This window comes from Ictalurus punctatus, chromosome 11 (assembly GCF_001660625.3).
Source record: "Ictalurus punctatus breed USDA103 chromosome 11, Coco_2.0, whole genome shotgun sequence".
Classification (NCBI taxonomy): domain Eukaryota; kingdom Metazoa; phylum Chordata; class Actinopteri; order Siluriformes; family Ictaluridae; genus Ictalurus; species Ictalurus punctatus.
In genome coordinates this window covers 17,310,063-17,326,667 of record NC_030426.2, presented here as the reverse complement: position 1 = coordinate 17,326,667, position 16,605 = coordinate 17,310,063, and the positions used below count along the sequence as shown (strand labels likewise).

Genomic DNA, 16,605 nt, shown 5'->3' with positions numbered 1-16,605 from the left:
GAAATGCACTGTGAAGTACAAAGCATAGTAATAAAGCCTACACCATACAGAACATGACAGGGTTTAGTTCGCACAGAATATATGAGTACATAAGGTGAGGTGAGGTCAGGCCTGGTCTTTGCCACCCTTTCTTTGAAACCGAAATGAGTGGCAGACTCTCCAAACATGCGGTTTTTAGGGTTGGCGTGAAGGAGGTTTTGACATCATATGCGTGAGGTCACAGTTTTTCACATCTCAATGTTGGTATGCAGTGCATTTCTTGAGTCACTGACAGGTTTCATACATGAATAATGGACTTAGTACAGGAGCAGGTCTGAAGATTACTCACCTATATATATATATATATATATATATATATATATATATATATATATATATATAAATAAATATAATATAAATAAAACAGTATGCCATTGAAGGTATTGCTGTCATGTAAAAAAAATTAAACAAAATTCTAAAAAAAAAAAATAAAATAATCTATCTATCTATCTATCTATCTATCTATCTATCTATAATATATATTATATATATATATATATATATATATATATATATATATATATATATATATATATATATATATATACACACATACATATATATATATATATATATATATATATATATATATATATATATATAGATAGATAGATAGATAGATAGATAGATAGATAGATATAGATATATATATATATATATAGTAGACTATTGGCTTTCCAGTGTGTCCAACATACACTATTTTATTTATTTATTTTTTAAATAAAATTAACACAAATATAGCTTGCACCATTACTGAGAAGCTGCTGACCACAGAATGCCTGTTTATTCTATTTACATGCTAATTAGAGTCACTGAGAGAAGTGAAGCCATGTGTAAGAGTGCATTACCGTAAATACTGTGGTCTTTACAGTAACAAATGTGAATGGTGGTTTGAAAAAAAATGGAAAGATGATTCATTTTATGTCTCATTGCTGACTGTTGTGAGTTATGTGCTTGTTGCACAACCCTGAGCTCTCTGAAAGCCGTAAAGTTTCATAAGACTTTCATAAAAAAGTTCCCACGTTCTACTGGTGCCCAAAATGAAAGTGTTGGTAATTACTGGAACCTGGACTTTAAATTTCATCAGATATTTTCAGCAACCAAAAAGGAAACAGGAAGGCGGACAGAAAAGAGAGAAGAGTATTATTTGGTTTCCAATCTCCAAAGGCAAATAATCCTATCTGGCATTCTAATGTGATTTCACTACCTGCTCCACAACTGAAGTGCGATTCGCCCGTGCGAACGCTTATCGGATGAACCTCCAGACGGAGCGAAACACGCTACGCAGGCCTTTGCATGCGAGTGATCTGTTTGTCTAATCTGATCTAGTCTAGTGTAATGTGGATTTGACTACGGGCTAATTGAGGGACAATGGATGCGATAGTATAGCAGAAGAGAAAGATTATGAGTGAGAAAGACTGATTATTCTAAATTAAACTGAATGGCATTTGGCTATCTGTTTGCACAAACAGGCTTTCATAAACACGCAGCACATGACAGATGAACCAGATGAAGCGCCTGGACGTGTTGGATATAGAGGAAAGTAAAGTTTGGAAAGTAAAGAACATGTAAACAAGCAGAAATCCTGTTTTTTTTAATGTTAGGTCAATGATATTGAAGGTTATAAGTGAATGGAGAAGAATATCAACAGATGTAATAGTCCTGTGTACTTCACATATTTGCAGAGTTAATGAAAGTCAGTGGGTGATGTTTAAAAGTTATGTCAATATTTACAGTGGGAAAGTGAGCTGTATTCAGAGTCGGTTTACGCAGCTGATTATTTTCATTTTCTGGGCTCCCCATTAAACAAATCACCTGCGTGTAATTCAGGCTTCCAAGATTGCCAGATTTTCCAGGTTTTCTGAAGTGTTTTTTTTTTTTCAATAGCATTCAAAGAGAAAAAAAAACTTTAAAAGGATACCATTTATTCATTAATAGTGTCATATGTATATACACAATCATGACTTCAAATTGTATTCCTTAGTTTATCCCAAGTGTATTTACAGACCAAATTATGCATTTTAGCGTGACATGCACTATATGGCCAAAAGTTTCACACATATCACACACATACAGTGGGGGAAATAAGTTATGAAAAGCCTTTATATAGAGTATCAATTTACTAACCCAGCTGATATTAATTTGCACAAATAGGAGGTATATTTACTTATGGATTTCAGCTGGTTCCTTGCCTTGGAGAACTGCTTTTTCTTAGCATGTTCAAGACTTTTTCCTGTCATTCCACTTTATTACACAAAACTTTATTTATGGACTTTAATGTTGTGAATTCTTTATATTTCCAGATTTCTTGAGTTAATGCTGATGTCTGGTGAAAATTTCATGTGAATAGCCTCCTTGGAAATATATTTTCAGAAAAAAATGTTGACATGTTCAATACTTATTTCCCCCACTGTATGTGCTTGTTGAACATCTCAATCCAGATTTAGTCCCCCTTTTCTGTTATAATAACCTCCATTCTTCTGGGAAGGAGTTCTACTAGATGTTGGAGTGTGGTTGTAGGAATCTGTGCTCATTCAGACACAAGAGCATTAGCGAGGTCAGGCACTGATGTCAGGCGAGGAGGCCTGGTGCACATTTCTGTTTCAGTTCATACCAAACATGTTCAGTGGGGTTGAGGTGAGAACTCTATGCAGACCCTGGACCTCATGGAGCTCGCTTTGTACACAGGGGCATTGTCATGCTGGAACAGGTTTGGACTTCTTCGTTCCAGTGAAGTGAAATTGTAATGCTACAGCACACAAAGACTTTTGTGGCTGCAGTTTGGGAAAAGTCTGTATATGGGTATGATGGTCACATGCCCAAATACTTTTGGCCATATAGGGAATTGTGGTTAGATTAAACTGTCAGAACTGCATGTAACTAAGACACGACTTTGCAAAGGCAAACTCCATGCCATGTATAGAACCCTCACGCAGTTTCTAAATAGTACTTAACCAGAGTTATATTTGAGGTCTGAATCCTAATGCTCTAAATTGTAAATAAGATTCTTACTGTATGACTTATATTACCACATAAGTCAGCCCTATTTTTTTTATTATTATTATTTAGCAATTTTGTTTTTTCGAAAGGACTCTGTGTGTGTGTGTGTGTGTGTGTGTGTGTGTGTGTGCACGCGCACGCAAGGGGTTAAGGATCACACTCACAATGTAGCACGGCTCACAGTAAGCCTTCTTGTCCACAGCGTAGAAGGGTTTGCCTCTCAGCTTGCAGCTGCAGGTCATGCACACAAAGCAGTCCACATGGAAGACCTGATCCATGGCAGTGCAGCCAGTGCCTTCACCAACCACATTCTCCCCACAGCTCGCACAGCGACCTGCAACACACACATCATACGCTCTCAAACATGTACTCAAACCAAATGATGGATTACATGAAAACACACAAGTTCATGAACGTAGACGTACAAGACATGCCTCGAAACATCCCCCCCCCAGACAAAACAGCTGTACAGTTCTACTGACTGTTACTGATTAACAGATGCTTTGGCAGATGCTACTTAGTATTTAGTAAAGAACATCATTCAGAAGCACTCGCAGAGAAAATTCACATTATTGCACATTCCCTCCACCTATCATCTCTCAAGCTACAAGGAAGACATGCATCAAAACTGTTCTCTGTGCTGGCACCCAGGTGGCGGAATGAACTTTCCCTGACTGTCAGAACAGCTGAGTCATGCGCTATATTTCATTAAAGATTGAAAAATCCATCTTTTCACCAAGCACTTAAACAAGCAATTATTTAAAAAATAAAAATAAAAATAAAAATTAAAAAAAACCCTCGACATTCTGTTTTTGTTGCAGAAACTAACTATATTAATGAGTGGTGAAGCAGCCTTTTGTTTGTATGCACCATATTAATATTAAATATTCATCCACCTCTCACTGATTTTAGAAAACAGCTCAAACTTATTCTTATACTTCTGCTTTTAACTAGCTTTAATTATTTGCCTTACTTTTGCTGCAAATATACAAATAATGAATGACCAGGGTATAGATGTTCCTATTAAAGTGGCTGGTGAGTGTAAATGTCATAGTGCACAGCCAAACCATGTGGAGGACATCCTAACTTCAGACTTCAGAAATTCCCATCACAAAGGCAGTGGTAGCTCAGGGGTTAAGATGTTTGTCTACTGATCGGAAGGTTGTGAGTTCACATCCCAGCACTGCCAAGCTCCCACTGCTGGGCCCTTGTGCAAGGCCCTTAACCCTCAATTGCTGCTCAGTTGTATAAATGAGATAAAATGTAAGTCACTCTGGATAACGCCATCTGCCAAATGCCATAAATGTAAGTCAAATATGAAACCTCCTATGCAGCGTGGTATTAAAAACAATTCTTGTGCAATGATTAATTGAGCTTTCAAAAATAAAAACCTGACTATCCCCCCCTCCCCTCTTTAAAGATGAATCTGGTGCTGATTATTCTCCACAGAGATCTGATCTAGAATGGAGTCTGATGGATGAAAGAGTTTATAATCAATGTCAAATGAAAACTGAATATGAGGAACACTTCTAAAGTTAGACTGATAGTATCTCAAGGGAATTCACCCCTTTATAGTGTTGTGATTTTATCCTATTTTAAAAAAGGGTAAAGTGATCAGTTGCCCTACAACTGAAGAAATCTAAGGCGTTTATTAAGGCCAATCCTTTAATATAGTGTGGAGTGAACTGAAATTCCCTTCTGGGGGAAAAGCAGAGATCAATATGGCATTACTAACACAGATGTCATGCACAATGTGTCAACTAAACACTACTGTCACTTCATACATACATACATACATATTAAACATTTGAGTTATTATAAGATCACCTACAATATACGACATGCAGAACGTGAACTTTTAAAAGGGAATGGTTTCAAAGAATGGAGCACAGATATACTTATCATGCCTTTATAATTAATCAACGCTACTTCACTTTTTTATGACGTACTTAATAAGAACTGAGTGTCACTTATGTCCCATCAGAAAGTGGCTCTTTTTATGATAAAGGAAACTTTGGAAGTGGAGTCAGTGCAGAGTTTTGTCTCCACAGATCCTACTGCACTAAAAATTTGATTGTGTATTATAGCACAAGGCATTTGGATAGCTTTAATTGTGCTGAAGATATCTTTAACTGAGTATAAGATGTCTCCAAATCAATGCGACGATATCTTTAAACCAATTAAAGATGCTGGCAATTTAATTAACAGTATCAGGAAATAATGGGCTTGAGATAACCATATCTTGTGGTGTTTTCATTTCGACACATCTGAGGACAGATAGAATCTTGCAGAAAAAGAATATGTGAGATATTGTGAATTAATTTGAAACTTTATTCCACAGTTCTTGCGCTATTTCTCTCTTCTGGCCTTTTTGCATCATTTAAAGCTGCTGTTTGACGTGATCGCTGAAGTTCAAGCATGTCACAGAGTAAGAGACATGAACGAGAGCAGGAGGAGTATCAGACACTTATTTCCACTGTTCAGTGTTTGGGAAGAAAAAAAATGACTGAATTCTTTCCTCTTGGATTAGAAATCAAAGCCTCCATGAAAGGGAGCCTTGGTCATCATCTTAATTGGAAGTCCAAAGTGAATTTACTTCATTTGTCAGTTTATTAAGAGTTTTTTTTTTAATGCTCAGAACACATAAAGAAAAGAAATAAAGTTTCTCTCTATGTATCTTCCTTCAAATCAGGTCTATAGACTAAGAGGGCCATGACAAATACTCTTAAAAATATTTTTTTTGGTTAATTTTCTTTTTAAATTATCACCATTTTGCACTGTAGGAGTTTTTTTTTTACTATAACTTTTACTATAAATTATTATGGAATATATTCATTATTATTATACTATAAATTGTCATACAGTACTGTGCAAACATCTAGGCGAATATATTTTCAAAAATAATGAAATAAAACATTTCTATACATCAAATACACTACTATAAATAGCAATAAACCATGTACTGTAAAATGAAATCAAACACTTTATAACAGCACAATTGTTCTAGTCATTTTAGGAGGAAATGGACCGGTTATTTGATGCATCAAAGGAGAACTTTTCTAGGTGTTTGAGATTTTGTTGACTTCTGTTTTGATAGGCAAAGCCTAAAGACAGCCTCGATCAGGATTTTATCTGGAAAATGGACTATCGTTGAACATCCTCTTTATTTAACAGCATGTTCACTTCATGGAAATACTCTCTTATAAGTGGAACACCTTTGGGTATGTGTGTTTCGGGGGAACACATTCCTATTCCTAAAAATGGCAGAAATAATACTATTATATATTTAAATACAGGCACACAGTCATCAACACAGACATGCACAAGTATTTTTTTTTTTTTTTTTTTTTAAACAACACCTCCAGAGTGTTTATAAATGCAAGCTGTGAGACATGGCTGTGAAAATGTGCGACTTAAAGTGAGGGAAGCTGCAGGCCTGGGACATTTACTAGTCATGGGTTACTCAGCAGTGCTCTGTGAGTGTGCATGAGTGTGTGTGTGTGTGTGTGTGTGTGTGTGTGTGTGTGTGTGTGTGTGTGTGTGTTATTTAGCAGGTCTGTGCCCCACGGCTGTGAATGACATTTCTCTGTTACTCAGTCTCAGTGGAGGATTAAGAGTGCATGTCTCCAGCTGTCTCTATAAATGGCCATAATAATGAGTCGGGAACATTTGACTACATTTGAGCTGCAAAAGATTCACTTGGTGTGTCAAATCTTCTGAATAACAGTTCTAATGTGCGATTCCCGTGCTCGACGTGGTGTGTCTTTTTTATAACAGTGATTTCATATTACATTAGATTTAATACACTACAGTACCGATTGTTCGAACTAGTTGTAATCTTTTCACATCAAATTACTACGCTGGCACCAAATTGACAGCTTGGGGTGGGAAGAGGATTCACTTCACGTTAATACACCTCGCGACTGCTTGAACCCCGACCCCTACCCACTGCTCAAGAAGCGGAGGGCAATTCTTCATATTATATCTTCAAACAGCTCCTTTATAAAAAGGATGAGTGGGGGAAGAGAAGTTCATTTACACTTTACACAGCCTCGTTTCTCTTTTTTTTCGCCATCCCTCAGAAGCCTCGACTCTCTCTCTCTCAAGACGAAAAGAAGGAATAAAGAGGAAAGAATGGGGGAAAGACGAAAGAGGCGGTGCGTGTCGTATATGAGCCGGAGGAGCGATATTGTGCTTAGGCAGTCTAATTGGACAAAAGAGGAAGATTAAAGCGTTCTTGACTCCATAAATAATTGATTTATAATGTGTTCGCAGTGGCAGGGCCGTGCTTCTGTCTGGAAACGGTGGATGCTGTGAGTGACGAGAAGCAGAAGATTCCTCACACTCCTCTACTGCACTGCTCTTTACTTTTTCGCGCTGTGATAAACACCGTGCTTAAAAGCCAGACATGAACACACATACACGAACGCACGCTGAGAGATGCAGGGGCCATTTTTAATCGTACAACTCCAGAAATCAAACATTGCGCGTTTGAAGATAAAGCGACTCTCCTTTTTGGCGGAGGGTCGAAACTTTTGCTTGCGCACTTGCTAAAGAACAGCACGGTCTGTTCAGCATTCGCTGTATTCGAAAACAAAGCCTGAGCCGAGAGAACATGTGTAAACAAACACACCGATACGCCGAGCACGCAACGTATTCTTGGCGTGTAAGCGGCGTGCTCTTTCAGACAGGAATGTTTTGCGGTATAAACAATGGCGTGTTACGAAAATAGTGGCACCAAGGCAAGAGAACACAGTGCGTCTCACAGATGCTGTTCATCTTGGTTTTTAGGAACAACGACGATAAAAAAAGAATAAAAAATACTTTAGAGAGCACAACAACAACAACAACAAAAGAGAGACAATTCAAAAACATCTGTCACCATGGCAAACGCCGCTGCTGAGAATTTACTGCTAAATTTATTACAGAGAAATGATTCCTTATGATACGCGCGCGCGCGCACACACGCACAGGAAACATTTATTTGTTGTGACAGACTGAGGAGACCAAAAAAAAAAGAGAAAACAATTTCATGTTGAATTTTTCGGTGCTTAATTGTGGCCACAGATGAACATTCTGGATCACTGAGTGTTTAATAGGAGATACACATCGTCTCAGTGCATTAGGAATACTGATGCCAGATATTTCTAAATTCTAATAACTTTCATTTAAAGTTTCCTTATTTATCTTATCCCTCCCCTTCAATGTCTTTGTTCCCCGAAGCTTTTTTTTTGTATTTGGCCAAAGGCACATGCAGCAGTGGATGATGGAGCAAATGACTGTGATTAATGCAATTCAGCATTTCAGTGCCCCTTTACCCAAAAATCTACTGTAGTATCATTTTCAGGTCAACAAATAATGTTGTGGTGTGTGTGTGTGTGTGTGTGTGTAACAAATACAAACTGAGAGACAAATAATGAGAGCGATATAAAGAGAAAGACGGAAAGTGAGAGACATGGAGAGTGGGAGATAGAAAGCGAAAGAAGGACAGAGAAAGATGTGTAATAGTATTACTATCAAGTGTGTATAAATTCTCCATTTTCGCATGCAGAGAGATATTTATGCGTGAATTTTGCAGTGTGTACAAAATGTTTAATCATGTCTTTGAATGGTTTCATGATCTTGAACTAGAGAGAGAAAGAAAGAAAGACAGAGGGATATATAGGAGGTATGTGTGCATGTGTGTGAGAGAGGGAGAGAGAGAGAGAGAGAGAGAGAGAGAGAGAGAGACAGGGAGCGAGAGAGTGAGAGAGAGAGAGAGAACGTGTACTGCTATGACACAATCAGTTCAGGAATAGAAAGCAGTCTAATTCGGCCGTACAGAGAAGACCAACTATAATAAGAGCAAAGAAACTATGCGTGCTCATTTAACACACCGCCATGAGGGAAATTGTGCGTCGTCTTCTCCTGTCAACACAGCTCACAGCCAATGAAAATGATTCTGGTTTTGATTCCTCCACATACGATTTAAATGAAAGGTTTATTAAGCCTGAAATCCTGCTATTTTTGATAACAGGCCGACCTCAAATAAGTAGTATTGTATACCAATATAAAGCATACTGTAAATAAATAAATCATATTTGTTTTTTTTTTGTTTTTTAAGAACTGACAGAAAGCTAAACTCTGTTCTTGGCAGATAAATCAGTCAGCTCCCGCCTCTTGACACACAGCTTCGGAGTAATAATTCTCTCGGCAACGGTTTGTAGTGTCGACTAAACAAAGGTGTCCAATGGGAACCCAAAACAACACCAGTGCAGCAACAATAAATCATGTTTGCAGCTCTACGAGGAGACTCGCAGACCTCAGTCCTGGACTGAATTACAATGTCCGGGAGGATTCTTTATTGAAAAATCACATTTAACCTCCGTCTTGGATTGATCTATAGCCAGAAAACGAGCACAATGCCCTCCCTGTATATTTAGACAAAAATTGGTTTTAAGTGCAGAAGCCTTTCGAATCCTCAATACTAACTCATTTGAACCACTTACTGTTCATCACCTATGCAACTTAATAAAGAAAAGATGGAGTGGGCGAGTATACTCAGGTCATACCCTACATACATAAACGGCTGAAAGCCTCTGGGCAATACCGAACATACACGGGTAATAAAAGCACTGTATTCGAATGTACGTGATTGACCTTTAGCTCCAAACATGGCAATTAGAGGTAATTATTCAGCAGGATCAACCCAGGGCTATACAGGTCCATGGTGAGCAGCTGGGCATGACTAGCATTACATACATTAGACACAGTTCAAAATATTAACCCAGAATTAAATGTTAAAATGTGACAGTTATGGTTAAGCATCAGCCAGAAGATTTCAGGGGTTGCAATAATTTTGATCATGTATTCAAGTTTGTAGATCTTTTCCCGTCAGGCCATGGGAGTGGCGCAGAGTGCACGATCCGTACAGGAGCAGACAGGAGCATTAAACAAAGACGAAAAGACTTTCACACAGACTAAAAGACTTTCACACAGACTAAATGCTCGTGCATGTTTTGAGGGTGATAAAAAAAAAAAAAAAAAAAAAGTCTTATCCATTTCATAGCATTTTCAACAAATGATACTGTCACAAAGCTTTACAGAATTCTGGGATTCTGTAGATTTAGATCCATAAACAGCAAGCAAACTCGAAGAGACAGCATGATGAAGAAAATTTGAGAGGAACCAGATTCAAAAGGGAATCCATCCACTTCTGTATACAAGGATTAATGATGATAGAAATCATTACACTTCCATTACTGTATTAATGGTACTAAGGCTTTTCAGTATTGTGAATATGAATCCTGGGATGAACACAGGACAGTCTTTATGATTATAGCAGCACTTCCTAGCTACAAGTCTATAGATAACCCACTGAAGCAAGAGCGAGCTTGGGCATAAATGTTTTTGGGAAGTCCAAATCTTTACAGTATCCACTGTGTGACCATCCAGAACGGCAAAAAGTGAGTCACAAGTGCAGAAATTTCTAAGCAGAGGTAGAGAGAGGATCAGGACGGCTTGGGCAGATCCATAGAGCAAGAAGAGCTTTAACAAGCAAAGACAAATATGAAACAAAAATCAGTAGACTTAGGGCTGGGCGATACGACCAAAAATATTATCACAATATTTTTCTTTATATCGTTCGATACTGATATTTATCTTGATATTCATTCACATTTGTCCAATCACATCGCACATTTTTTTTGGAATTTCCAAGTTGCCAGCCGTACATAAATCCTAAACATTCAGAATAGTCTGTTCAAAACTGCATTGTACGCCCAGAGACAGTCAAAGCAATGGGGTTTGAAGTGTAGCAAAAGGTTCAAATATTTTAATGAGTTCATCAATCGAGGGCAGCTGTATATGAATATTAAAAGATAAAATCATTGTTTTAACTCTTAATTAGAACAGTCTAGTATTTGAGATCTAAGAATGGGGTCAATGGAGACCTTGTGACTGAGAAATGATACGGTATTGAGGTTCAGGGGAGAGAAAATTTAGAAAAGCTTGAGTGGACTATTTTTATATTTTCCTTAAAGTGAGAAAGACATGACTATCTATTACTATAGTACTTTTACTTGTCTTTCCTGGTCATCCATGGCATCTCCGAATAATTTTCACACAATTTGAACAAATAATCTCTTTGGTTATTATGAAAGGTTCGCAACATGCCGATTAATTAAGCTAAAGTTAGAAGGGAGAATAGCTATGATATAAAGGCGCTCTGGAACCACGTTAACTTATGCAGCGTATCATGTCCACTCATGTGTGGGGGGAAATAGGAAACACGGATTTGTATGCAACCTGAGGGGGGCTCAGATCGATCGCCTGCTCGCAGGGGAACCGCTAAAGGCGTTTCCCTTGATAAGATTGAATAAACGTGGCGGTGCAACTGCAAAAGGGGTCCACCTGGCGCATGATGACGCAGAAGAAAAGTTCGTCTAAAAGTAGAATATAGGCTAAATATCGATAATTACTCAAAAAGCTTATCATGGATTTTGTGGATTTTTCTCACAATACATTTCGAGATTGTTTTAATCGCCCTACATCAGACTCCACTAAGAGTCAAACTGTATTTATAATGATAATGAGTCTTTATTGATCACATATACATTACAGCACAGTGAAATTCTTTTCAGGAAGCTGGGGTCAGAACGCAGCCATGATACAGCGCTCCTGGAGCAGAGAGTGTTAAGGGCCTTGCTCAAGGGCCCAACAGTGGCAGCTTGGCAGTGCTGGGTCTTAAACCCCTGACCTTCCGATCCGTAACCCAGAGCCTTAACCGCCAAGCCACCACTGCCCCTATCAAGATTCAGACTATAAACATATTTGAAAATCAAAGACAATGCCTAAACCTCCCAGTGGTAATCTTAATTAATACATGAACACAGCTCAGATTTCCTTTACAGAACCACAGGTGTGTATTCAGGGACACATGGACCAGGGCTAAACCTTTCCTAACCCACTTTAACAATTTGCCCACACGCTCTGGGTCCTGACCCAGTACAGTTTCTGTGCTGAAACTAAACCCCTTCCAACATTCTTCATCAACATTTCATGATAAAGTGTCTTATAAATTATGAGAGCACCTCTAGCTGACATTAGGCAGAGAAGAATGTGGAGATTCCCGACTCTGGCTCACAGTACTAACAGACAAAAGCACAGACTGTCTCCAGACGTCCCAAAAAAGTTACGCCAGTCCGACGATTGTGCATCTTTCAAGGGCTGTCAAAACATCCTCTGACATCTCCCGAGTCATAAAAAACTTAAGAATTAGAGAAATTTGAAATGTATCTCACATACAGAATAGCAGAGGAAACTCTTGGCACTTCATCTTGTGATAACTTGCTCAAAGTCAATCGGAGATCCAGTGAATCAAGAGTTATTACAAAATAACATATCAAGTTGGAAATATTAATTAGTCAGAAACCAGAGAAAGTTTTAATGGTGACTTCATTTATTTATGAATGGTACAGTGCACCTGAAGAAGTACATTATTCATCTCATTGTCCTGCTTTAGCTCTTTAGAAACACTCTGAATGCACTTGCATGCGCTGTGCTGAACTTCACGAGTCTCGGCTCAAATATTTGGACTGTCACAGCAGCTCACTGCAACTTTTTTTCTTTTTTGATCCATAATCAATGTACAAACCATGTATATTTCCAATTTGTTCTCATTTGTTCTCACGGTCTTGCCCTCTGATAATATTCATAAGCAGTGAACTGAACCATTCCTACCACGGGAGACCTTGGCGCCTCTTCTACTTCGGTTTAATTTTTCCATTTGAACAGAACCCCATCAAAGTCACTAACGGCACCAATAGAAATTGGTTAGAGGAGGACAAAGACAAAACCCAAATCTGCTTGAGAAAGACCACGGCCTCGGCTCTGATTCATGTTCTTAATTATTAGCCTTGAGGATACCTTTCAACTCTCATCTCCTTCCACCCACATGCCCTTAAAAAAGCTTTGAACATGTAAACTGATGCTCTGGAGTTTTCTTTGCTCAGTCCTAACTGAGCAGTTTGGGGTATTGGGAAAGAGAGATCATTGCCACCACTGTGGGATGTAACAGCAGACGAATGAAGAGTACATTTCTTTTACTGCTTCTGTACAACTTTATTTCAGTGTGACCAACTCAAGAGAGTCTTATCTGCTCTTCAAGTCCCAATTTGTATCCACTGGCTGTCTCGATAAATTTATTTTGCTTGCTGAGTTTGCAGGAGGCGAATAATTTTCGGGTTGTGTGAAATTGACCATAAACTTTGGGATGGACTCTTAGTTTTCAATGAATGGAAATTTTTGGGATCAACTCCCAGGATGATGACTTGATGACGTGACATACACCATGTATTAAAGATATATTAGGACATGCACATTTAAATTCCAATGATTCCACATTTATGCATGGAAAGACACAAAACTGGCCATGCTCTCTGGATGAGAGGGATGGGTACTCGTTCCTCTGTCAATCACAGCTACACTAGCCAATCGTGGGTGGTAAAAGGGTACATATCTCTTTCCCTCTGAGTGTTTTATGCCACTCTGTGATGCAGCAGTTTGAATAGCTGCAGTTGGCTGGCTTCACATGTCTCAGAGGAAACGTGTTAGCCTTCAGCCTCCCTGGTTAGTAGATGTCATATTATAGCAGAAGATCTAGCACGTGGACTGGAATTGGCAGGTGACCAAGTTGGTAACAAAATGGGGGAAAAAAGCCTTTAGCAACCCTACTTGATAGGAAAAAAACAACTACTTACAAGCTAATTTATTCAAATAGCTATTTATGGCATGGAGTAAAGTGATTTAGTGCAGACCATAACATAGACCAGTTAATTCATTATGAAATTTACTGCCAACTATTTTTATTATAGAATTTTTTCCATAGTTGTTGCAGCTCTTCTGTCTCTCGAATGAAATGTGTTGTTTTTTCTTTCTGTTTTTAATCAGGACAAAGTTTATAACATCAATCATTGAAATTATATTTGATCATATATATATATATATATATATATATATATATATATATATATATATATATATATATATATATATATACACACACACACACACACACACACACACACACACACACACACACACACACACATTCCTAGGGTTTAGGCTTGACTCAGGTTTGGTCCTCACATTCACTGCTTCTACTTCACCATCTGACAAGTACAACCATATTTGAAAATTGCTCTATCCTCAAGCACAAGGTCAGTAATAAGAGTAGAGATAAGTGATTGTTACTTAAGGACTCAGGGCACTGATTCAGTCATTCAGGTCATCGAAATCGTCCTGCTGGACAGCTGGACGTGTGGTTTCATCTTGAAAATGTTTTTTAAAATCCACCGAGGAGTTTAATCAGCTCTTCAATGTCTTCAGGAACGGACAATGGCGAATACTAAAACATCTTTGAGATTCTCATACAAGTTCCCTTGTCCTGACTGACTACTAGCGTCATTATCAGTCTAGTCCATGTCTTTTTTTCCCTCTGGTTAAAGAACTCTTCATCAATAAAAATAAATAAAAAAATGAATAAGAAGTAAGAAAGACGGAGCAAAAGAGCATTCGGTTTAGAGCCAGTGGATTAAGAGCTCCTTTATGGCCCAGAGCTCTTGCCTGGGTTTAACCATTCGCCTAAAGCAGTCATGTCTTAAACCTTTTCTTTCTTTTATCTTTCCAGTGGCAATCCCACTGAAGTGTTTCCTCTCTTCTTTATTTTCTGTGTCCGTGCCAGGAGAGTGATGCTCAGCCATTCATTTAAAAGGCCATTCTTTCCTCTATGACCTGGCTTTGGCCCATTTACAGTCTAGTTAGAATGCTTTTTCAACCACTGACCAAAAGGAGTACGTTTGCAAACACTGACAACGTGGTAGTGGTCATGGCTGGTTCACTTTGTTGCTACACACTCACCGGGGGGCATACAGTACTGACACATCACAGTGAAAAGAGGTCACATCTGCCTAATCTCTCTCTCTCTCTTGATCTCTCTCACCCTCTAAGTCCTGGTTATTGTGAATGCAAACCATTCTTTACATAAACTATCCTATACACGAGTCCACAAAAAGTTCATAAAGCAAAACTCCACCCTATATTTATATTGATATATTTGTGGTGTGTTTAGTGATTTTGGTGCTAATTTGTTGTCTTGGTGATGTATTTTTTTTATTCGTTTTTCGAAGACAGCATTTGTCTGCCATGTTGATGTTTGCAACATTACAATGGTACTGAATAGGAGGAAAAACTTCAGCAATCTCAAACACAAAGGCTAATAGTCAGGTTTCGGTGTTCTCTCCTAATAACAAAAGAGCAACAGCTTCCTTTTTAATCACAATTTTCCATCAAAAGCTTTGAAATGATCTGTTTGAGCACTATGTAACCTACAGTACAGATGAAGAGGTGACAGAGCCTAAAGGACTAAAATGACCAACATGTCAATGAAAAAAGTTCAAACTAAAAAAAACATTTTCATTACAAATTAAAATCTTGAATGTCATGGAACATCACATAATGTTTTATATATATACATACATTATATATTATATATTATATATATATATATATATTATATATATATATATATATATATATATATATATTTTTATATATACACATACATATTATATATATATATATATATACATATATATTTATATACATATACACATACATATTTTATATATATATATATATATATATATATATATATATATATATATATATATATATATATATATATATATATATATAATAAAAAGAGAGAAATAATTATATTGTGTATCATCCCAGATGAGAAAATAGGGGCTCTAAAATGGGGGTTAGAGAGTCTAGAAAGTATCATGTACTGTATGCACTCAAAGACCAGCAGCATTATCAACAACAGTAGCAACAGATTATTCTAAATGGTCCCTATCTGCTGAGCACATAATACCGCTGATGGTTTAAAAAAAAAAAAAAAAAAAAAAAAACCATCGTGCCTCACTTTCGTCATTTAATGGAAAACACTATAATGGAAGCTCAAATTGCAAGGCGAGCAAAAGTGATCACGCCGACACATGCACTTCACCGCATTTGTCAGGGTTAAGTTCACTTCTGCAAAGTGACAAATGCACCTGTTTCTCAAATGGAAAAGAAGAAGCCTCTTCCCATCTCTCCATGCAAATGAGCCTGGCCAGAGTCTGAGACAAGCCACATCCTTATTTCAGATACCTAACAATAATTCAATAATACCCACTCACCCACACTCACATGCAGAGATTCTCGCACACAAAACAAAAGAGGAAGAAAGCAAGAAAGGTGTTTTTCTACACGAGATGCTATTTATTTAAACGAAAGGTAAAAATGGCATGAGTCAGAAATGAAGTGTCAGCAGATTTGTGCGACATACGGTACAATGGATTCCCATACGCATAAGCAGAAGTCATACTATCCAGCTTTCGTCGTCATACACACACCCATGCGTTATTTTAAGGATGTCCCCTAAAGGTATGTTTAGCGCAAGTGGGTAAAGTTTGTCCTTATTTTCATAAAGCAAGTGTAGTGTAAAAGATGAAGGAAATGTGAAGTGTAAGGCTCACTGAC

At 37.7% G+C, this 16,605-nt stretch overlaps 1 protein-coding gene across 14 annotated transcripts in view; it reads right to left on the bottom strand.

The window, feature by feature from the left end:
* The window catches only part of lpp (LIM domain containing preferred translocation partner in lipoma), a 239,637-nt gene that overhangs the window by 21,235 nt on the left and 201,797 nt on the right, over positions 1–16,605 (bottom strand). For all 14 annotated transcript variants that reach the window (XM_053683518.1, XM_053683523.1, XM_053683517.1 and 11 more), the window contains one exon: positions 3,204–3,373. In XM_053683518.1, coding sequence (XP_053539493.1) covers positions 3,204–3,373 — 170 coding nt within the window. The remainder of the gene's footprint in view (positions 1–3,203; positions 3,374–16,605) is intronic.